This window comes from Bufo bufo, chromosome 1, assembly GCF_905171765.1.
Source record: "Bufo bufo chromosome 1, aBufBuf1.1, whole genome shotgun sequence".
NCBI lineage: Eukaryota > Metazoa > Chordata > Amphibia > Anura > Bufonidae > Bufo > Bufo bufo.
The window spans coordinates 601,689,297-601,714,395 of record NC_053389.1 but is presented as its reverse complement, the minus strand read 5'-3'; the positions used below and the strand labels follow the sequence as shown (position 1 = coordinate 601,714,395).

At 43.6% G+C, this 25,099-nt stretch overlaps 1 protein-coding gene across 5 annotated transcripts in view; it reads right to left on the bottom strand.

Moving 5' to 3' along the window:
• The window catches only part of PPP6R2 (protein phosphatase 6 regulatory subunit 2), a 205,691-nt gene that overhangs the window by 41,980 nt on the left and 138,612 nt on the right, over window positions 1-25,099 (bottom strand). For 3 of the 5 annotated variants that reach the window (XM_040413539.1, XM_040413542.1, XM_040413541.1), the window contains exons 18-19: window positions 14,030-14,151; window positions 12,426-12,613 (exon numbers count right to left, since the gene is read on the bottom strand). In XM_040413539.1, the coding sequence (XP_040269473.1) occupies window positions 12,426-12,613; window positions 14,030-14,151 (310 nt within the window). The remainder of the gene's footprint in view (window positions 1-12,425; window positions 12,614-14,029; window positions 14,152-25,099) is intronic. The other 2 variants (XM_040413540.1, XM_040413543.1) reach the window with 1 other exon arrangement.

Sequence of the window (25,099 nt, the reverse complement as noted above, 5' to 3'; positions counted from 1 at the left end):
ATACCCAGGTATGTCAGATATTGAGGGACCACCTCCACATCCTGAAGCTCAATTGGCGCATTCCGATCTCTGGTATAACCTTTTAAAAATAACAATTGGCTCTTATTTACGTTAACTAGATAACCTGTCATATCCCCAAAGTACTGCAAGGAGTTTAGAACGATTCTTAATTCTGTCTCCGGGGATTTAAGAAAGAGTAGTAGGTCATCTGCAAAACAGGTGAGTTTAACTTCTCTAGTCCCTACTTTAATCCCCTGAAACAAGTCTGATTGTATCAGGAATCTAACTAGGGGTTCAAGGGCCAAATTAAAAAGGGGCGGAGATAAAGGGCATCCCTGTCTCGTACCTCTGTGGAGGCGGAAAGGCGTCGACAAAAAAACAGGCAAATGGATCTGTGCCATTGGACTAGCGTATAAGGTATTAAGAAAGGTCCGGAAAGGTCCGGAAAGGCCCTACAAAACCAAAAGCCTCCAAGGATTTTCCCAACCAATTCCAATTCACATTGTCGAAAGCCTTTTCCGCATCCACAGACAGCAGAGCAGGGCAACCAAATGGGTCTTGATTATGGAACAAATAATCCTGTATTGTTAGAACCGTTCTAATGTTTGTGACCGCTGCCCTTCCCTTAACAAACCCTACCAGATGGGGGCCTATCAAAGTTGGCATGAGTTCGGCTAACCTATTTGTCATTAGCTTTGTCATAATTTTTAAGTCCTGATTTATCAATGAGATTGGGCGATACGAGCTCATCTGAGCAATATCCTTGCCCGGCTTGGGGATAAGTTTAATGTGCGCTAGTTTTCCTGTTGACATAATGTCACCTCCTTGTAGACAGGAGTTGAATAAGTCCTGAAGGACCGGGGAGACTTCTGCAATAAGAGCTTTAAAAAACTCGGCTGGGAACCCATCTGGACCCGGTGCCTTCCCATTACTAAGAGATTTAATGGTAAATTGGACCTCTTCAATTGAGATTGGTTTATTAAGGCTATTCAAATTATCTTCCGTGAGTTTGGGGAGAGAGACTTTAGCTAATAGTTCTTCAGCTTTCGCTTGGTTGTAATCATCTTTGGAGTAAAGCACCTCAAAATATTTCCGGAAGCACTCCACAATATCCTTCGGATTTGTGTGCTTTTTTCCTGCGTCATCTAATATAGATCTAATGGCAGGACTATAGCGTTGTGTGTTAATCAAATTGGCCAACATTTTACCCGCTTTATTGCCATATTTAAACAACTTAGCTGAATGATAATCCATATGCAGTTTAATTTGCTGTTCTAGCTTATGATCATAGTTGTGCTTTGCTGTCACCCATCTAACCCTGTTAATATCCGTAGGGCTCATTAGATAGGAGGTGTATGCAGTACGGACCTCATCTGTGGCTTGTTGGAGTTTAAGCCATACCTTCTTCTTCCTAGCTGTTGCATAAGATATAATATTCCCACGAATTACTGCTTTTGCTGTATCCAAAAGTAGAGAATAATTGTCCCTATGACTAGAATTATTATCTAAAAACTCCCACCACCAGCCTTTTAATTTATCTAGAAAATCATCATCTGTCATGAGGTAGCTAGGTAGGCGCCATACCCTAGCAGTGCCTCTGGGAGTGGCTTCAGCAATAGTAATGCACACCGGGGCGTGGTCAGACACCACCATGTCAGTGATCTCCGCTATTAGAACCTTTTTTGAAAGCTGTGATGAGGTCAGGGCATAATCAATCCTAGACCACGACCGGTGTACATGAGAAAAGTGTGTGAACTCCCTTTCCACTGGATTCAGAAACCTCCATATATCTACCATGTCTGTGTATTTAATAAAAGATTCCAGGGAATATCCCCCCCCCCCCCCTCTAGTAGGCTGCGCGGGCTGATGAGTGGGCTGAGTTTGCTTTCGATCTTCCACTGGATTATGTACCGCGTTAAGGTCTCCCATGACTAATATCTGATTCCCAGCCTCTTGAGAAATCCTGCTCTCCAGATTTCTAAAAAAGGAGGCCTGACCAGCATTAGGGCCATATACATTGAATATGTCCATAGGACCTGCAGCAGTGGATATTTTGAGATGTATAATCCTACCCTCTGCATCACATTCAGTCAATACCATATCATGGCTTAGTCGTTTGTGAATTAGAACAATTACCCCTGCTTTCCTATTTCTTGATGGTGAACCCAAGACACTACCTACCCAGAGACGTTTCATACGCCAAAAGTCAACCTCCTCCAGGTGCGTCTCCTGAAGCAGTGCAATATCTGCATTCAATTTCCTGAGGTGTTTAAGAACCATTAATCTTTTTTGCGGGGCTCTAAGGCCTTTTACATTCCAGGATACTATTTTCATAAAATGAGTAGTAACATGGATATATAGAGAGCGGCACCCGGAGGAGGCCTCCCCCAGAGATGAACATCAAATGCAGCCTGTGTAAAACATCCATGGAGCATGACCGTATAAATGGCAAAAAACATTTCCCCCAACCTAATAACAATAACATATTGCTTTACATATAAAGGCTTCAACAATCCGCCAAAGGACACTTTAGACTTCTCTTTTTTCGCACTGAACTGGCGAGTACATACGGACTCTGTCTCGCCAGATTCCCACCAACATATACGCATCTTGCTAATCTCTCCATTACCCATGAACATTCAGCACAGGTTTCTCTCCACTTCTGCTTATCTACCCTTCCCCATCCTGTTAAAGAACTATCACTGAACTTCCCCACAGTGTCACTATAGGGTTAAACATCATACTACCATCAATAAGATTGGCATCAGATAAGTTCCATGAACGCAACTTCCAATTTTTGCCATCTTACGCTGCAGAGATCAGTCCCAGTCCTGATTAGATACTCGACTGGCAACTTCTCCGGACCCACGTGGGTAGGTTTCACAAGGCCTGGGATCCAAATGGCCGCTTGAACGGCCTCCTCTGGGTGAAGAACATCCTCTAGACGCTGAGCCTGATCTCGGACTTTCAGAAGAGTCGCCACATTCTAAGGCCTCTGTCGCTTCCCTAGGTGATAAAAACGTGTCTGTCTCTCCATTCTGCTTGAAAACACGCAGGACAGCCGGATAAACTAGTGCAAAGCGGATTTTCTTCTGCACTAGCTGTGTGCAAATCTGAGAAAAGGCTCTCCTTCTTTTAGCAACCTCCATCGAATAGTCGCCAAACAATAAAAGCTTGCTTTCCCTTACCCTGAGGGGTTGATTCAGGCGTCGGTATTTCAGCAAAATAGCTTCCTTATCTGCATAGTTAAGAAACTTGGCTATAACTGGTCTCGGTCTGGAAGCTTGGCCCTCAAGGCGCGGTTCTCTGGGGGGGCCTATTCTATGAGCTCTTTCAACCGTGAGTGGCATTTCAAAACCCATCGCCCTAGGAAGTTCTGAGGAGCAGAATCGCGCCAATTGATGTGCTGGAATGTCCTCAGGGAGACCTATAATACGAATATTGCTCCTCCTAGAACGGTTCTCCAGGTCCTCTACTTTGTCTTGCAGAGCCTGGTTAATGCGTACTATTTCTCTAACTTGTGTCTGGGTTCTACTCAATTCATCTTCCAGGACTCCTGTTCTTTGCTCCAGTTCCCGTATATAGGATGAATTCTGCGCAATGTCTTGCTGCAGTTGCTTCATTGTCCCCGCAATAGTAGATTCTAGCGTGGCCTTAATATCAGGAGTCAGTATCTGCGCTACCGCCATCGCTATTTCTTTACTGGGGAGCTCTAATTCCGCTGCAGCATCTGCTGCGAGTGTGGAGGTGTTTCTCCCCCAGAATTGTCTGCCTCAGATAGCAAGGGGGGCTGTGAGGAGGAGCGGGTATTTCTCCGCTTACCCTCCGCCATCTTGTCCAGTCGCGGCTGTGCTGAATGCCGCTTCGGTAGTGGAGAGTTCGTCTGCTGGGGGCCGATACGTATCAGGTATTTGTCCATGTGTCTCCCGACTCACATTTGGAGACACCGATCCTGCTTCTGATCCCGGTACACCCCCGATATGTGGCAGGGTATGCGGAGCTCCTCCACCTCGCGTCCTCACATGTGCGCTCCGGAACCGGAAGTCGTGATTTGCATATTTTAAAAGATCGATTTTTTATGAAATGAAGCCACAGACCAAGGTAAGAGCCCTATATAGGGAATATTTGTTCAATAAGGATTTTAACAAGCCCAAAAATGAAAAATGTGTTTTGGGGGTGACAGAAGCCCTTTAAAAACCTGCTCCTGTATCGGGGTGTTACTGTTATATACTTATTATGGCAGCACCTGCTGTTCTCTTGATTTCCTCTTGGAACACCCATCTCATACATCACAGCTGACGGTCTCACAGAATTAGTAGCTCATTCTCATTACCCACATCCTCTTGTACATGCATGCCAGAATTTTTCCTGCTACTGTGCAGGCCAACCAGTAAGAACCAGAGCATTAAAAGGGTATTCCAGTTAGAGAAAGTCATCCCCTATCTACACTATTAGATCAGCGGGGGCTCTTCCACTGGGACCCCCAAAGATCACTGTGGGCCCGTAACCCATGGAGTGTCCCTAAAATGGACAGAGCGGCTGGTGTGAAATGTGTGCCGCCACTCTGTTGATTTTTATGGGAACGTTTATGGCGCTCCCATAAAAATTAAGTGGGCAGCAGCGCACAGTTCTGAGCAGCAGCTCCAGCCATTTCAGAGGGGCTCCATGGGATACGGGCCCATTTTTATCGTGATCAGTGGGGCTCGCAGCGGTAGTACCCCCACTGATATAATAGTTATCCATTGGATAGGAGATAACTTTCTCTAATTGGAATACAAATTTTGAAAGCAGATATTTCTCACTGGCCCTGAGAAGGAATCAAATGAACAGCAGGCGGTTCCATAACAAATAATTAACAGGAACATCTAGACAATGAGTAAATTAACATTTCATCTTGGAACATCCACTTTAGGCTCCATTCACACGTCCGAAATTTTTGTTCCGCATTTTGCGGAACGGAATTGCGGACCCATTTATTCCTATAGGGCAGCACGATGTGCTGCCCGGACACGGAATTGCGGATCCACACTTCCGTTCCGCAAAAAAATAGAACAATTGCAGACAAGAACAGGCATATTCTATTAGTGCCGGCAATGTGCGGTCCGCAAAATGCGGAACGCACATTGCCGCCTTCTGTGTTTTGCGGATCCGCGGATGTTGCGGACGTGTGAATGGAGCCTTAAGGAATTCGTATTATCTTTTTGTTTAAAAGGTATTCTGGTTTCAGCAAATTAATGTTATTTATTGTATAATGAAGGTACACAATTTTCCAATATACTTTCTGTATCATTATTCATGGTTTTCAAGATCTCTGCTTGCATTGTTTACATCCAGTGGATTAAAATTTCCTCATGGTCATATCATAGACACATACATAGATGCACAGTAATTAATAACTGTAATTAGTCCTGGACCACAGACTATTATCCACTGGAAGTAAACAATGCAATTAGAGATCATGAAAACCATAATGAACTGATACAGAACATACTGTATATTGGAAAACTGTAGAACTTGTCATTACAGACAAAAAATATTTGTGGAAACCAGAATACTTCTTTAACCCCTTTAGTGACTAGCCTGTTTGTGGCCTTACTGACCAAGTTGTAGTTTTTAATGGCATCATTGTGGGGTACACAACTTTCTGATTAACTTTTATTAACTCTTTCTGGGAGGGAGATGGAAAAAACAGCAATACTGCCACTGCGTTTCTACGTTATTAATTTTACGCGTTCATTTTTTGGTATAAATAACATAATATCTTTCTTCTCTGGGTTAGTACGATTACAGTGATACCAAATACATATTTTTAAAAAAAATTTACTACTTTTTTGCAATAAAACCCTTTTTAAAAAAAAAAAAAAAAAAAAAAAGATTTTTGTATAACTTACCAGTAAAATCTCTTTCTCGCTCTTCATTGGGGGACACAGAAACCGTGGGTATAGCTATGTCCTCTAGGAGGAGTTGACACTAGTAAAAGCTGTTAGCTCCTCCCCTGGCAGCTATACCCCCTCCAGCCTGGAGAGAGAGCTTCAGTTTGTGAGAAGCAGTAGGAGAAGCAAGTAAACCAACGAAAAAACGTGTAACAGCAACAATGCCAAGAACCGAACTAGGTTCTAACCAGCAACAGCCACAACTGTGGCCGAACAACAATACTGGGTGGGTGCTGTGTCCCCCAATGAAGAGCGAGAAAGAGATTTTACTGGTAAGTTATACAAAAATCTCCTTTTCTCGCCCATATTCATTGGGGACACAGAAACCATGGGACGTTCAAAAGCAGTCCACGGGGAGGGAAAATCTACAGACCCATGGAAGCAAGCGTCCCTGCTGGTAGCTAAGAAACTGCCGCCTGCAAGACCTTGCGGGCTAAGCAGCGGCCGCAGATGCATAAGAATGCACCTGGAATCTTTTTTTTTATGTGTGTAAGGAGGACCCGAAGCCGCGTTACACAACTGCGCAGCCGAGGCGCGATGCCTCAGAGCCCAAGAAGCGTCCACCGCTCAGGGGAGCGAGCCGTGACACTTAAGGGTGGAACGGTAAGGTATTTGCAGACCGAATCCATCGTGCAATTGCCCCTCGGAGGCCGCCAATCCTTTGCGTGAAACCTCCGGATGACAAAAAAAGGGGGGTTCCGTACACCGGAAGGGACTGGAGGCTGCCAATAATGACGTAGCTCCCTGCCTTAGGGAGTGAAGAAGAGGGACAGTGAAGGAAGGACAATCACTACATTGAAGTGGAAGACAGAGACCACCTTCGGGAGAAAAAAAGAGAATGGGCCAGAGAACCGCCTTATCCATGTGAAGACCCAGGAAGGGTTCTCTGCAAGAGAGCACCCCCAACTCGAAAACACCCGTCTGATGGATGAGAGCCACAAGAAAAAACTACCTTCTAGGACAGGAGCCGGAGAGAGATGTCTCCCCAAAGGCTCAAAGGGATAAGATTGGACCTCTGAGAGAACTATATTCAGATCCCAAGGCGGTAAAGGCCGGTACGGAGGAACTGTATGTGCCACTCCCTAAAAGAAGGTTTTTATGGGCACCAGGGGAGGCCACGCCGTCAACCAAGACCCTAAATGCCGATGGAAGACCGGACCCTAAAGGAAGGTCGTCTCTGAGTGGCAGTGACAAGAGACATCTCCAGAAGCAGAACGAGATCGGCGTACCACGCGCGACGGGGCCAATCCGGAACGACTAGGATTTGTCGGAATGCCCTCCATCTGATCCTCCATAGAACTCTGGGTAGGAGAGAAGAAACACGTAAGGAGGGAGAACCTCCCGCCAAGGAGATGTCAGGGCATCCATGTCGTATGTTTCAGGAACTCCTGCTCGGGGGATAGAAGGTGGGGAGCTTTCGTGTAGTATACCGTTAGTACAACCAGACCAATGGAAGGAGTCCCTATAGAAGGAGGGAGGTGGAGGGCGCCACAGCCCACCAGTTGGGACCGAAGCGTGCCTGGAATGGAAGGCCACTAAAGGAATACCCCGTGCAGATCCAGGAAGGGTTCTCTGCAGCAGATGAGGGAAGGTAGTAACATCAGAACTACCAAGGCATGCGGGGTGTCTATGAATCATGATCCAGAGGAGGAAAGGGACAGGGGAAGAATAGGCTAGGTCCAAGCCCATTTCCCGTAGTGACTGGCGCTATACAGAAGTAGCCAAGGATTTCAGTTGTAGAAGAGTCCATCACCTGACGAAAAAACTAAACAGACAGACCCCAAGTATGTAGTGGTATGCAATACCGCTCCCACAGTAATAGCCAGTGCTCGCCCCGTCAGCGTAAAAAAACTGAGAGGGAGGCCTGAGACTATCCGTAGAAGCCACGTACCATACTGCCCCAGTTTAAGTAGAGCAACCTTAAGAACTCTACCTGGAAAGGCGCTGAACAGGAGCAACTGCCAAGCTGGCGCCAGGGTAGGGCCCCTACGAACTCAAGCATTAGCGAAAGGCTGCACCTGTGGAGGAAAACACACTGTAGCTGCTACCAGAGCGCCAGCATAACCACTTTCCCAGAGTGATGCTAGTAAATCCCCTGAGAAGACAGAGGAGTTATAATCATGGCCAAAACCAGCACCAAAAGAACACAATCAGAATAGCCACCGTACCACTGGCGGCACTCATATAGCACTATAGTAAGAGTACCGGGCACCGTTGAGTACCGACTGTTGAATTGCCATATCTGAAGATATTCAGTTATTCCCCCGCTAGTGGATCACTTGCGAAAGGCAAGCAGGAAGCACAGTGATGTGTAACACTCCGGCTATGGGAGGATAGCGCGACAGTCGGACCGTATCCAATGGTGGTGCAATTACCCTACCTATGAAAGGTGGAATGCGTACGGAGTACTTAAGCCAGTGGTAGGGAAAATACCCCACCTATAAAGGAGGGTTAATGCCCACGGCGAGAACTAGTGCATATGGCGAGTCCTGTACCCTGTGGAAATGCAATTAGCACCTAAGTAAGGGGGTAATGCAAACAGCACACCTGGTAACCAGTGATAATGTCATCCTGCCACCTGTGTAAGGAGCTATTGAATACGGCAGGTACTGAACCCAGTGGAGATGCAATTCCACCACCTACAGAAGGGGGAATGTATACGTCCGGCACTGAAATCAGTGTTATTGTACTTAGTCCACCTATGACAGGGGACAATGTATAAAGGTCAGTACTGTATCCCAAAGTAGTGCAATCACTCCGGCTAAGGAAGGGGGTAATGCCTACGACAAGTGCTGCTGGCCACAGTAGACGCAATCTTAGGAGATTGCTTCGGATTCATGTCAGGGTCTGAACCAGTGATTCTCTCCCCCCCCACCCCCCCCCACCCCTTTGGACGGACCCACTCCTGTGAGAGAGGGTGCGCCTGAGCGTGACCCGGGGAGGGGGGGAGGGGGTGCGGAGATGTTCGAGGAGAATATGACCTGCTGTGGTCTGCTAGCGCGCAGGTCTGCCCCTCAGAATCTCGCCCCTAGCAGATGCGGACTGCTCGGGAGGGGGCTTAGCAACCAAACCACCCAGGGGGTGGAATGGGAACAGAGGTCCTGTATAAAATTGCGCCGGTTGAGAATCATCAACCAAACGACCCGGGAGGGTGGATTGGGAACAGGGGTCCTGTATAAAATTGCGCCGGCAGAGAATTATCAACCAAACTACCCCGGAGGGTGGATTGGGAAGTTCCAGTTGCCTCCCACTGGAATTGCGCAGGTGGGGAATCATCAACCAAATGACCCAGGAGGGTGGATTGGGAATCCAGAGGTTCTCCACTGTATGGCGCAGGTGGAGAATTATCAACCAAACGGCCCCGGAGGACGGATTGGGAATCCTGCAGAGATCCTTCAGTGAATTGCGCAGGTGGAGAATTAGCAACCAAAAGACCCGGAAGGTGGGTTTGAAATGCTTCAGCTGTCCTCCACGTGATGTATGAAGGTGGAGAATTATCAACCAAACGAACCTGGAGGGTGGATTGGGAATTCCAGAGGTTCTCCGCTATATTGGGCAAGTGCAGAATTATCAACCAAAACGGCCCCGGAGGACGGATTGGGATCCTGCAGTGGTCCGTCACTGGATTGCGCAGGTGGAGAATAATCAACCAAACTGCCCCGGAGGGCGGATTGGGATCCTGTAGTGGTCCGTCACTGGATTGCGCAGGTGGAGAATTATCAACCAAACGGCCACGGAGGGCAGATTGGGATCCTGCAGTGGTCCGTCACTGGATTGCGCAGGTGGAGAATCATCAACCAAAACGGCCCCGGAGGGCGGATTGGGATCCTGCAGTTGTTCTTCACTGGATTGCGCAGGTGGAGAATCATCAACCAAAACGGCCCCAGAGGGCGGATTGGGATCCTGCAGTTGTCCTACACTGGATTGCGCAGGTGGAGAATCATCAACCAATTGGCCCCGAAGGACGGATTTTGGATCTATTAGAAGTCCCCCTTACCTGAGATAGGACACGGACCCAGTGTGGAACCACACTGACCGGGTGGCCCTGCGGCTGAGGAGGGGGACCCGAATGGACGCACATTTCCTTTAGTATTATTTTATACATTCTTTCTAGGAAGCCGGCCTCAATGACAGGCAGGAAGGGGTTAAAATTTCTCCATTCATGCACTGTACTTAGGGGGAGGAGCCCCAGATCATCAGGTGCCGGCCTAAGAATGGTGGTGGCCAGAAAGGGTTAAGGCAGTCACGAGGAAAAGTGCCGAAGCTCAGCAGGTGTCTGGAGGAGGGGGACAAGGGCGGGAAGAATTTTGCGGCAGAGTGCCCCCCCCCCTACCAGGGGACGAAGTTTGCGGCCTAGCAGGCCCTTGCGCACAGTCGATTAGGGCATTGACCAAACGGCGCTTAACCCCTGCATCGACCGGCACAGAGACCAGAGCAGCGGGCGAAATGTGCCCGCCTGGCAACGGACGTGGGCTGCACTACGGGGGCCGTGCGGACACCAGTGCGGGGTGGGCAAACATCACGGCCGGAATACCGATGCGGTGCCGGCCAAACGCATGGTAGTTAACCCCCTACGGAGCGACGCGCCCAGAGTCCGCACCCGAAAGGGGTGGCAATGTGGAAGGTGCCGCTCAGGAAGATTCCTGTTGAGGTGGAAGCGGCGCATGAATGCGCCCGCCCGGCAAACGGACGGGGGCTCCATCCCGCGGCTGGCGGGCAAACAACATCGTGGCCGGCACCGTTGCGGTGCCGGCCGAATCGTATGGCGGTTAACCCCTCCGAGCGGCGCGCTCTCACTGCAGCGCGTCTGCTCACGGAAGGGGTTGGATCATGGCGGCTAGGTGTGGGGAGCGGGAGATTGACCAGCAGTGCGCTCGGCCTCCCTGGAGCAGTGCCATTAACCCCCTATGCGCCCAGTAAGGGGGAGACTATGTAGACCATGACAGGAGCCTTCACAATTCTCGCCCCTGTAAGAAAACTGCAGTCTTTACAGAAATCCAGGAGGGCATAGAGAGGGACCTGAACCCCTGAGGGTTAAACATACTTACCTAGTTTACTCACCTCATCTTCATCCTCTTCTCTTTCCTGCCGCCATCTTCACCCCTCCTCTGGTCCAGCAGGGTCACCCCTTCAGCTACTGGCACCGTAGTGGCAGGACACTGGAAAAAGGGGGTTTGGATGGGTGACCCCTTGGCTGGCGGGATGCAGGGGAGCGAGGCTGCCCTGGTCCACCTTGTCTTCTGTGGGGGAGGCAGCAGTGCGGGTGACCGGCACTGGCGCAACTCGACCGCGGGAGAACAGAGAGGCGAGGCGTCCACTGGTTCCCATCTGAAAAAGAAGGAAAAAAATAAAATAAAATAAAAAATCTTCAGGAGATTCCCTGCAGAGCAGGAAGGTCTTGCCTCCTATTGACACTAGAAAAAACTGAAGCTCTCTCTCCAGGCTGGAGGGGTATAGCTGCCAGGGGAGGAGCTGCCAGCTTTTACTAGTGTCAACGCCTCCTAGAGGACATAGCTATACCCACGGTTTCTGTGTCCCCCAATGAATATGGGCGAGAAAAATGTTTTTGCATTGCCGCTTCCCAAGACCCATAACTTTTTTATTTTTCTTTCTATGGAGTTGTGTGAGGGCTTGATTTTTGCGAGACGACTTGTATTTTTTATTGGTATCATTTTGGAGTAAAGGGCGCTTTATGATCGCTTGTTATTAAGTTTTTTTGGTGGCAACTAAGACTAAATTAGCAATTGTTTTTTTTTCTACGGCGTTCACCGTAGGGGATAATTTACATGATATTTATATAGTCCGGGTCATTACGGACACGGAAATACCAAACATATGGGGAGGATTTTTTTTTTTTTGCAATTATTTTCATTGAAAAGCGTATTTTCAATGGAAAAAAAAAAAGCTTACTTTTTTATGGGATTTTTTTTATTATTATTATTATTTTTTTTTTTTACTTTTTTTTTACAACTTAATAGTCCCACAAGGGGACTATAACAGACAGCTTTTTGATTGCTTTTAAAATGCAATGCACTATCCCTATAGTGTATTGCATTTTAATGGAAATGCTATTCTAACATTGACCAGCAGGCTGCGCCAGTAAGACGCAGCCTGCTGGAAATCACTGAAGGCTGGTCTGGGGCCTACATAAGACCCCAGGTAGCATTCACACACTGGCAAATGCGACCATGGGGTGCCGATGGGAGACAGAGGGAGTCCGCTCCCTCTGTCAGCACTTTACATGTGGCAGGCGCCATTTCCCACAGCATGTAAAGTGTTAAACAGCCCGGATCGGTCTGGGCTGTTAGAGCAGGGCCGCGGCTCTCATGTGAGAGCCAGGTGTCCGCTTCCCGATGCACGGGAGACCCGTGCAGCGCTTAAGGCCCCTTAGTGACCGCCGTAAAAACACGTATGGGTTGTCACTAAGCGGTTAAACACGTATCATAGTTCTCAGACAAAATAAAGTTTTCTACAAAAAAGAAAAGTCTTCACCTTCTGAAGTTGCACCATCTTTATGTATGGGAGGACTACCATTGATTGGGCTGAGATTTGGAGGCGTTTCTGCATTGTGACAACCCCCCTGCCCTTCATCATCAGTAGCAGGGCTGCTCTCTGGCTCTCCATTCTCCAAGTCACTGCGTGATGAATCCTCAGAAGACTGTGATGCTCCAAACCTGCAACTTAAAATATCTGATAAATGAAGGTGGAGAAGGACAAAGTTCTCACCTTCCCATTTCCTAATGTATTCTCATTGTTGAGGACACAAAAGGTGTATTATTATGAATACTTGAATCCATGAATGCACTGGAATAGGGCTTTAAAACTCATCCACTATACCAACACAATAAGTAATAATGCAAAATATCCTTGTCATATACAGGGGTATAGAGACATGAGGTGGCCACACACTTAGCTGCAGTAAGCAGCTTTTAACAAAGAGGACACGTGTGCACACATTGGCAAATAAGTCATATTCCTTAAGGTTTTGTCCTGCAAAAAACATTCTACATTTTTCAAACCAGCACCTATCCAGGTACCGGTAATTAAAAATTAAGCATAGCTACTAAGTTATTCAATAAAACCTATCTGTATAGCACCACAACCTGTTTGTCATTTTGCTTATTTTTCATTCCACCTCAGTAACATCACTGAGGTGGACACACATGCTTCTTTTAGGAGCTGTGATAATTACAGGAACAGAGTTGCTGCAGAAAAGACATGCCTTCTGAGCTGTGATAGGGAGAGCACTGCAGTAGAAAGGAGACACCCAGTGAGTTGTCAAATTGAAATAAACCTAGCAGAGCAATTGGGGCAATGAATGGGCAGATCCCTGGATCCATGTGAGGTACAGGGCTGGTTCTAGCTTTGTTAGAAAGAGATTGGCATGTACTGTATGATGTCTGGTTTTAATTCTAATCATGGGATAACTCCTTTTAAGCAAATTTTCAATAGTATGCATCCAAATACAGTATAAAATAAATGTAAACTAAAATGTTACTACATAAAAGAAACTAAAATATCGTCTGCTCAAAAGACCAGTATCATTCTTCATTGGAAGATATGGGAACATAGGGGAGTTAATTAGTACAAGTCAATAGAATAAAACAGGGGGTTTAAAGAATCATTATATGATAAAGAGATTATTTTCTCCAGTGTTTTAAGTCCTCCAACTTTTAAAAAGGCATAGTACCCCCTGTATGTGCCTAATAACATTCAGTATGACAGAACATCCACCCGATAATCTGCCCATGTAACGCTGCCGCAGATCACCCGATGAACACGCAAAACGATTGTTCATCGGTTAAAACAATCTTTTATGTGGACACCTAAATCATTGTTTCTGGGCAACAGATCGTGCTTTCCAAACAGTACTCTTCTGCCCAGAAACAATGAATTTGTAAGGGGTTGAGAGATGGCAGTGCCCATCGCTCATATCCACACAGTGAAGGGCATCCTTCCTTCCTGATAATCACCTGCTCCATTGAGCTGTTTAATCCAGCATTACCCATAACAGGCTGATGATTTATAATTATGAAATTAAACAAGAAAGATAAAGTTCACAGAATGAGATAGAACGGTAACTGATTACTACCTACCGAGTTCGAGACTTAACTTGTGTGCCATAACCAATCTCCTTTTCCTCCCAAATATCCTCCTCTTCATCATCAAACTGCTGAATATGTTCATTATAGCAGGCTTCAAAGAGGGCAGCATTAGGCTTAAATAAAGAAAAATGCATATAAAATTATTGGTGACAAATGCCAACTAATAAACTATACATTTCAATACAATTAAAAACATGAAATCTACATTAAATATTTTTTTTGTGGGGCGTGGCTAGCCAGGCATGTGAGCGGCAGCAGGTTCGCTGAGCTCCCGCACCAACCCGCCCATTTATCCTGTGGACACATACCTTTCTGAGCCGAACGGCCGCTAATAACACCCAGAAGCTGGGGAGACACATTGCGCTGCCCAGGAATGCCGATCCCGCCACTATGTCCAGGAGGAGAGAGGGACGAGGCAGAGATTTCTATTAGAGGTGTTCAAAGAAGCCCAGCGGCTAGGCAGACTCCCTGCCACTATGAATGAAGCGATCATAGCAGTAATCCCAAAACCGGGAAAAGATGTCCTAGAAGCCGAGTCTTACCGTCCTATTTCTCTATTGCAGGTGGACGTTAAGATTTTGGCGAAAGTTCTGGCCAATCGCCTGAATTCAGTAATAACTTCACTAATACATACCGATCAAGCTGGATTTATGCCCAATATGTCGACAGTGGTAAATATTAGAAGATTATACTTTAATATCCAGGCAGGCCAGGTCCACGCCTCGAGTACGGCGGTCGCATCTTTAGATGCGGCCAAAGCATTCGACAGCGTGGAATGGCTATACTTAATATTCGTACTTAAGGCTATGGGGATTGGGCCAGGATTCATTCAATGGATTAGGCTACTGTATGCTTGTCCTACTGCCAAAATCCAAGTGAATGGAAAACTATCGGTTCTCCTTTAGATTATATAGAGGGACTAGGCAGGGATGTCCTCTATCGCCACTGCTGTTTGCAGTGGCGGTGGAACCGTTGGCTGCTGCCCTTAGAAAGGCAAGTGAGGTGAAAGGTATGACATATGGCACACTAACTGAAAAAGTCGCTCTTTATGCCGATGATCTGTTACTTTTTCAAGAGGACTGGCGTCCATCCCTCCCAGCAGCCATGTCGACCATAACAGTTTTGGGAAGCTATCGGGCTTGACCATTAATTGGTCAAAGTCGGTGATTATGGCCCTGTCTCCAAATTTAGAAATTGACCCCTGCCATGCAGCAGGTTTACAAGTGGTATCAACATTTAAATACCTGGGCATTCAAGTATCAGCGCAGATTAATGACTTTGTTAACCTTAATATATTACCACTCCTAGACAAATTTAGGAAGAAAGTTCAGGTTTGGTCTAAATTGCCTTTGACTTTAATTGGTCGCACTAATCTTTTAAAAAAGATCCTTATGCCGCAACTTTTATATGTCCTTCATAATGCACCGACTTGGATACCACTAAAAACATTTTACACTGTTAACAAGATATTCCGTGACCTCATCTGGAAAAAAAAGGGATACCACGCATAAAGCTTGCTACTTTATGTAGATCTAAGACACAGGGAGATTTGGGTGTTCCAGATCCTTGGATGTATTATTTAGCAGCTCAACTACAGCATATTAGAGGTTGGTGTGAGAACACTACTGTTGACACCGTCGGAAGGATTGTGCAGCATCTTATTGGTGGTAGATGTATAATGGCAGCTCTGGAGGACAGTACTTTCTATAAAATGGGAGGACGGTATGGCCTACTGCGTGTTATTCATAAAGTTTGGTGGAAAGCTAGAAACATAGCGGGAATTCGTGGATACACAAGTTTTACTTCAATCTGGCTAAATTATATCTATAAGGAATTAGATAAGGTTCCGAATGCCAAGACCTGGGAAAGATATGGTCTTGACCGAATGAATAAGTTATATACAGATAAGTCCCTTAAGAGCTTTGCTACGCTGCAGCAGGAATATGAGTTACTTAATTCTCTTTTCTATATTTACCTACAAGTCAGGCATGCTATACAGGCACAGGAAAAGCAGGAGGAGATAATACCTGCTGAAAAACATCTTATTATAGACCTTACATCTTCTAGAGGGACCACGAAGGGGGTAATTTCGCTTCATTATTTGAGCCTTATGGAAGCGATTCACAAATCTCAACCATTAAAGTTATATGAGAAGTGGAGGCAAGATCTTACTGACCTATCAGAGGAGCAATGGGAAGCTGTAGTGGAAAACTTTCCAAATGTGGCAGTGAGCGAGGCTCATAGAGTCTTTCAACTATTCCTATTACATAGAGTATATAGAACACCTGTATTGCTGTTTAAAATGGGGTATCGATCGGATGATACATGTCCACGTTGTGGAGCTCATAATGCAGACTTGATTCACATGATGCGGAATTGTCCGAGACTTAGACGCTATTGGGTGGATGTCCAGGAATTAATTAATACTGTGTTTCAAGTACAGATTGACTTGACCCCACTGGTGTGCATATTAGGTCATGTAGGAGACATCCCCATAACTAGCGACTTGAAACTGGCTGTTCTGAGAATCCTATACCAAGCCAGGAAGTTGATAGCTTTCCACTGGATTGCACCTGATCCCCCATTCATATCACAACTGATAAATAAACTACACATCCTAATTAAACTAGAAAGCTATGTACAGTCGTGGCCAAAAGATTTTATAATAGCAATTTGCATATACTCCAGAATGTTATGAAGAGTGATCAGATGTATTACCTAGTCCTTCTTTGCCATGAAAATTAACTTAATCCCCAAAAAAACTTTCCACTGCATTTCATTGCTGTCATTAAAGGACCTGCTGAGATCATTTCAGTAATCCTCTTGTTAACTCAAGTGAGAATGTTGACGAGCACAAGTCTGGAGATCATTATGTCAGGCTGATTGGGTTAAAATGGCAGACTTGACATGTTAAAAAGAGGGTGATGCTTGAAATCATCGTTCTTCCATTGTTAACCATGGTGACCTGCAAAGAAATGCGTGCAGCCATCATTGCGTTGCATAAAAATGGCTTCACAGGCAAGGATATTGTGGCTACTAAGATTGCACCTCAATCAACAATTTATAGGATCATCAAGAACTTCAAGGAAAGAGGTTCAATTCTTGTTAAGAAGGCTTCAGGGAGTCCAAGAAAGTCCAGCAAGCGCCAGGATCGTCTCCTAAAGAGGATTCAGCTGCGGGATCGGAGTGCCACCAGTGCAGAGCTTGCTCAGGAATGGCAGCAGGCAGGTGTGAGCGCATCTGCACGCACAGTGAGGCGAAGACTTTTGGAAGATGGCCTGGTGTCAAGAAGGGCAGCAAAGAAGCCACTTCTCTCCAAAAAAAAACATCAGGGACAGATTGGTGAATGGACTGCTGAGGACTGGGGCAAAGTCATATTTTCCAATGAAGCTTCTCTCTGATTGTTTGGGGCATCTGGAAAAAGGCTTGTCCGGAGAAGAAAAGGTGAGCGCTACCATCAGTCCTGTGTCATGCCAACAGTAAAGCATCCTGAGACCATTCATGTGTAGGGTTGCTTCTCATCCAAGGGAGTGGGCTCACTCACAATTCTGCCCAAAAACACAGCCATGAATAAAGAATGGTACCAAAACACCCTCCAACAGCAACTTCTTCCAACAATCCAACAACAGTTTGGTGAAGAACAATGCATTTTCCAGCACGATGGAGCACCGTGCCATAAGGCAAAAGTGATAACTAAGTGGCTCAGGGACCAAAACTTTGACATTTTGGGTCCATGGCCTGGAAACTCCCCAGATCTTAATCCCATTGAGAACTTGTGGTCAATCCTCAAGAGGCGGGTGGACAAACAAAAACCCACTAATTCTGACAAACTCCAAGAAGTGATTATGAAAGAATGGGTTGCTATCAGTCAGGAATTGGCCCAGAAGTTGATTGAGAGCATGCCCAGTAGAATTGCAGAGGTCCTGAAAAAGAAGGGCCAACACTGCAAATACTGACTCTTTGCATAAATGTCATGTAATTGTCGATAAAAGCCTTTGAAACGTGTGAAGTGCGTGTAATTATATTTCACTACATCACAGAAACAACTGAAACAAAGATCTAAAAGCAGTTTAGCAGCAAACTTTGTGAAAACTAATATTTGTGTCATTCTCAAAACTTTTGGCCACGACTGTATATCAGAAAAGAGGGAACAACAAAAAATTTGATAAAATATGGTTTATGTGGATAAACCATTATGATATCCTAGTTTAATGACCTGGGTATAATGGAAATGTAAGATTCCAGATTCCAAAATTTGGGTGATTAATATCATTATACTGTATAAAACTGTTCTGGATGGTTGCATTGTGTGCATGAGAGGGTAATTTATGTCATGATGACAATGTTTGGGGAGCCCAGTGAAGGACATGCTTCTGCTTTCATGGATGTTTTATGAACAATAAGAAGACGTAAAAATGGACTCTTGAATTCTGATTTATACTGGTCACTATAATGGCTGCACGATTGGTATGGGGAGGGAGGGAGAGGGTGGGGTTACGGGAGGGTTGGGGGGAGGAGTATTGTATTGTAATGTTTACTTTAACTTGCTATAAAATCAATAAAAATGATTTCATTAAAAAAATATATTTTTTAGGTTTGCTTTTTTTTATATCATATTCATAATGTTTACTTTAAAGGGGTTGTCTTACTATGGATATTTAAGGCTAATTTAAAATTTTAAAGTAAATGCATAATCAGAAGATGACTTATTAAATCAAGTTTTTACAGAAAGTAGAATAAAAAAATCTACAATCAGAAAAAATAAATAATTAAAAGAATGTTTCCCTACTGGTTTTAGCTGGTAAAAAACAAGCTAGGTGATACATTCTATTTAAAGCGAATCTGTCACCTGGTTTGAGCATATTAAGGTGTTACTACTGCCATGTACAATAAAATACCTTATTTCTTGCTGTAGTCTTCATTTTGTGTTTCATGGTTTCATTAGTGATAAAAATCTACTTTTTATGTTATGCAAATGAGTGTCCAAGGTGCCCAGAGGGGCTTTATTATCCTTCTCTGGAGCCCAGGAACTCCCCTGTACAGTGCCCAGCCCGCCTTCCTTTAGAACCCAAGCACGCCTCTTCCAGCATAAGTAACTGCCCACACCCAAACTCTTTGCCGCCGCCCCCCTTCGCTATGTGAAATCTCATGCAGGCGCAGTACCGTAGACTGCCTGCGCGATGTAGAAGCTCCTGAGGGCAACAGCTTCAAATGTGTCACTGGGCATACGCCGAGCCCTCAGTTGTGGCAGACAGGGAAGGTTCCCATGGCAACAGGACGCCTTCTCAGGCATCCTGCTGTCCATGGTGCTGAACAGATCTGTGCTAAAGGCAGAGATCTGTTCAGACAAAGTGTGAGTGAAATACAGTGCAGTACACTATATAGTGTACTGTACTGTATTATACAGACATCAGACCCACTGGATCTTAAAGAACCAAGTGGGTCTGGGTAAAAAAAAAGGGAAAAAAGTGAAAAAAAGTAAAAAAAACAAACATTTATCCCTGATTAAAAAAAAAAAAAATTCCCTACACATGTTATATATCACCGCGTCCGTAACGACCCGATCTATAAAATGGTCATGTTACATGTCATGTAATGTGAACGCCATAAAAAATAAAAACTATGATGAAATTGAAATTTTGCCCACCTTACTTCCCAAAAAAGGTAATAAAAGTGATCAAAAAAGTCATATGTACGCCAAAATAGTACAATTCAAACCGTCGTCTCATCCCGCAAAAAATGAGCCCCTACATGAGACAATGGCCCAAAAAATAAAAAAAACTATGGAGACACTAAAAAAAAGTTTTTTTGGTTTAAAAAATATTATTGTGTAAAACTTAAATAAATTTAAAAAGTAAACATATTAGGTATCCCTGCGTCCGTAACAACCTGCTCTATAAAAATAGCACATGATCTAATCTGTCAGATGAACGTTGTAAATAATAAAAAAATAAAAACTGTGCCAAAACAGGTATTTTTTTGGCAAATTTTCCATTTTAATCCATTTTTTCCCATAACAAAGCAAGGGTTAACAGCCAAACAAAACTCCATATTTTTTGCCCCGATTCTTTAGTTTACATAAACACTTCATATGTGGTCGTAAACCTCTGTACGGGCACATGGCAGGGCGCAGAAGGAAAGGAATGCCATATGGATTTTGGAAGGCAGTTTTTGCTGGACTTGTTTTTTGACACCATGTCCCATTTGAAGCCCCCCCTGATGCACCCCTAGAGTAGAAACTCCAGAAAGTGACCCCATTTAAGAAACTACACCCCTCATGGTATTCTAAACTGATTTTACAAACTTTGTTAACCCTTTAAGTGTTCCACAAGAGTCAATGGCAAATGGAGATGAAATTTCAGAATTTCTATTTTTTGTTACTTTGCTTCACAAAAAGTGTAATATAGAGCAACCAAAAATCATATGTACCCTAAAATAGTACCAAAAAATCTGCCACCTTATCCCGTAGTTTCCAAAATGGGGTCACGTTTTTGGAGTTTCTACTCTAGGGGTGCATCAGGGGGCTTCAAATGGGACGTGGGGCCGCGCAGTGGTGTACGACCACATATCGGGTGTTTCTGTAAACCGCAGAGTCAGGGCAATAAATATAGAGTTTTGTTTGGCTGTTAACCCTTGCTTTGTTAGTGGAAAAAATGGATTAAAATGGAAAATTTGGCAAAAAATTTAAATTCTGAAATTTCATCTCCATTTGCCATCAACTCTTGGGGAACACCTGAAGGGTTAATAATGTTTGTAAAAATCAGTTTCAAATACCTCGAGGGGTGTAGTTTCTAGAATGGGGTCACTTTTGGGTGGTTTCTATTATGTAAGCCTCACAAAGTGACTTCAGACCTGAACTGGTCCCTAAAAAGTGGGTTTTTGAAAATTTCTGAAACTTTTCAAGATTTGCATCTAAACTTCTAAGCCTTGTAACGTCCCCAAAAAATAAAATGGCATTCCCAAAATGATCCAAACATGAAGTAGACATATGGTGAATGTAAACTAATAGCTATTTTTGGAGGTATTACTATGTATTATAGAAGTAGAGAAATTGAAACTTGGAAATTTGCTAATTTTTCTAAAATTTTTGTAAATTTGGTATTTTTTTATAAATAAAAATGAATTTTTTTGACTCCATTTTACAAGTGTTATGAAGTAAAATATGTGATGAAAAAACATTCTCAGAATGGCCTGGATAAGTAAAAGCGTTTTAGGCCTCTTTCACATGGGCGTTGCGGGAAAATGTGCGGGTGCGTTGCGGGAACACCCGCGATTTTTCCGCGCGAGTGCAAAACATTGTAATGCGTTTTGCACTCGCATGAGAAAAATCACGCATGTTTGGTACCCAAACCCGAACTTCTTCACAGAAGTTCGGGCTTGGGATCGGTGTTCTTTAGATTGCTATTATTTTCCATTATAACCATGTTATAAGGGAAAATAATACATTCTGAATACAGAATACTTAGCAGGTGATCAATTGAGGGTTAAAAAAATAAATAAAAATTAACTCACCTTCTCCTCTTGTTCGCGTAGTTCCCGGTCTTTACTTCTTTAATGATGAGTTGTGGGCTAAAGGACCTTTGGTGACGTCAGATCACATGCTCCAATCACATGGTACATCACCACGGTGATGGACCATGTGATTGGAGCATGTGATCTGACGTCACCAAAGGTCCTTTAGCCCACAACTCATCATTAAAGAAGTAAAGACCGGGAACTACGCGAACAAGAGGAGAAAGTGAGTTAATTTTATTTATTTTTTTAACCCCTCCAGCGCTGTTTTACTATGCATTCTGTATTCAGAATGCTATTATTTTCCCTTATAACCATGTTATAAGGGAAAATAATACAATGAATAGACTGTCACCTAGCAACCATGCGTGAAAATCGCACCGCATCCGCACTTGCTTGCGGATGCTTGCGATTTTCACGCAACCCCATTCACTTCTATGGGGCCTGCGTTGCGTGAAAAACGCAGAATATAGAGCATGCTGCGATTTTCACGCAACGCATAAGTGATGCGTGAAAATCACCGCTCATCTGAACAGCCCCATAGAAATGAATGGGTCGGTATTCAGTGCGGATGCAATGCGTTCACCTCACGCATCGCATCCGCGCGGAATACTCGCCCGTGTGAAAGGGGCCTTAAAGTTATCACCACATAAAGTGACACAGGTCAGATTTGCAAAAAATGGCCAAGTCCTTAAGGTGAAATAGAACTGAGTCCTTAAGGGGTTAAACAAACTACAGTACATCAATTACAAAATGTGTTATATTTTCAAACAAAAGACAAATTCTGTTTTTGATGTGGATTTTCCTTTAGTCCTTTATATTTAGGCTACTTTCACACTGGCGTTTTGGCTTTCCGTTTGTGAGATCCATTCAGGAATAGTTTTGCCCTAATGCATTCTGAATGGAAAAGGATCCGCTCAGAAAGCATCAGTTTGCATCAGTTCCGTCTCCATTCCGCCTTGCTATAACTATTAGAACACTCTGTTTAACCACTTCCAGACCGGGCCATTTGCCCCCTTCCTGACCAGGCCTAATTTTGCAAATCTGACATATGTCACTTTACGTTGTAATAACTTTGGAATGCTTTTACTTATCCAGAACATTCAGAGATTGTTTTCTTGTGACACATTGTACATCAGGTCAATGGGAAATTTGAGTCAATATATTTCACCTTTAAAAAATCCCAAAGTTAACGAAAATTTTTAAAAATTCACTGTTTTCTAAATTTGAATCTCTCTGCTTTTAAGAGTGATACGTCATAAAATACTCATTAACATTCACCATATGTCTACTTTATGTTGGCATCATTTTGGTAATGTACTTTTATTTTTTTAGGACGTTAGAAGGTTTAGAATTTTAGAAGCAATTCTTGACATTTTTAAGAAAATTTTCTAAATCTATTTATTTTTTTTTTAAACAAAATGTTTATTCAAAATTTCCATGTATAATAATTACAGTGCAATCAGGTTTTGACATGAGATTTCACATTATTGTTTCAGAATCAAAGAAAACATATACAAATCTAAATAAACATGAATCAACATCAATTAACTCCCCCCTTCCCCCACCTCTGCCTTGTTCCCTCCCCCCTTCCCTTCTCAGGTGGTTCACCTCTATGATCTCCAATACAGTGATCCTGATCGACTAAGTTACTATTGTTTGATCCTGTCATGTTTATTGTGATGGTGTAATTCAGCCTACCCAAAGTTCCTGCAATGTCTTCTTTGAGATACCAAGTTGAGTCCCTAAAGGGGTAAATTATTTTTTTTTTTATTTCCGACTCATTCAGGAATTTGATAATAAAGACTCTCCATTTTCTGAAAAAAGTTGTTGACTGCGTTTCTTGCTTTATTTTCTGTCTCAACCACCTCTAACAACATACAGTGTTTAAGCTGCTCTACCACTTCTGAGATACTTGGGCATCGTGGGTCGAGCCACTTTCTTAATAGACTCCTTTTTGCGGCTAAAATAAACAAACAAATTAATTATTTCTGGATAATATTCCTCGTTCTCTATTGTATGAAAAAGTATCATCTCTGGTGATATCGGAATCTCAATGGTCAGTTTTTGTTTAAGGTAGGTTCTGAGTTGAGTGCAGAAATTTCTGGAAACCTGACAACTCCATATTCCGTGATAGGGGTCAGTATCCTCTAGTTTGCATTTAGGGCAGGCTGTCAGTATGTTTTGGTCTAACTTTCAGTTTTTTCGGAATCCATAGATTGCCTTATGAATGATCCGAAATTGGGTTTCCCTCCAAATTTCGCTCATGGTTACCCTCCTGACTATTTTCCATCCTCTCAATATTATATCATTAGTGTGTTCACTTGGAAATTCAGTTCTCCATCCTTTGAATACTTTAAAGTCTGCCGACTTCATAATTCTCTCTCTAACATTGGTATATATGTTTGATAAGCTCTGCTTATTCGGAGAGGATGATATCAATGTATCAAATTCGTTCACTTTCAGTTCGGTGGAGTGTTTATTAACCTTTTCTTTAGGGAACTAATTATTTGGTAAAATACTAGAAAGGATGTGCCATCTAAATTGTATTTGCTTTTTCCCTCTTGGAAGGTATAATACCTCCCTTCTCCTGAGTGCCAGAAATCGGCTATGGTTTTCGGTTGGAGTTGGCTGGGTTGTACTCTTTGTTTAGCTTGCGTTCCTCCCTCCGCTACTATAACCTTTAAAGGGTCAAGATATTTGATATGGTATGCCATAACTTTTCTGTACTATCTTCCAAGCCATCATGGTATCCCTGAAAATAAGATGATTTTTAATCTTGTTTGGTAGCATAGTAAAGGAGGTGTGCAATAATGTGTTTAGGTCCCATGGCTGTGCTAAGGCTGATTCTAGCTCATAATTTGAGTAATTGCTGAATTTTTGTATCCAGTCTACGCAGTGGCGTAGTATGCTAGCCACATTACAGGGCTCCAGACTAAAAAAAATATCAAGGAGCCATTGGCTCCTAACCTGAAAAATTTAGAAGCCAAATTGAAATTTTTTGTCGGCAAATTTAAAATACATAATTACGGTATAATAAAAAAAAACAAAAAAAAACACACATGTCTTACCCCAGGGTTGTCACGATACCAAAATTTGGACTCGATTTTGATACCATAAAAAAGTATTATTGCGATGCTTTATACCACGTGAAAAAAATAAAACACTAAAAAAGCTGCGTGCTTTCCAGATTTTATGGAACGTCTGGACCATAATAGAACAGTCCTAACCTAATTTTTGTCGGGACAAGGTGACAAAAAAATGGCAAATTGCAAGTTTTTTTTTCTTTCTGTTACGGCGTTCACTGCATAGGAGATATTTTTAAATATTTTAATAGTATGCACTTTTTCAGGCGTGGCGATATGTCATTTTTTTTTATTCCTTTATATATTTTATATGTAAAATTGGGCAAGGGGTGATTTAAACTTAATATTTTGGTGTTTGTTTTTTTTTAACCTTTTTTTTAAAACTTTTTATTTAATAACTTTTAGCCTTAACCCTTAGGGGCTAGAACCTGGGATCTTTCATCCCTTGTCCTATTCACCCTGA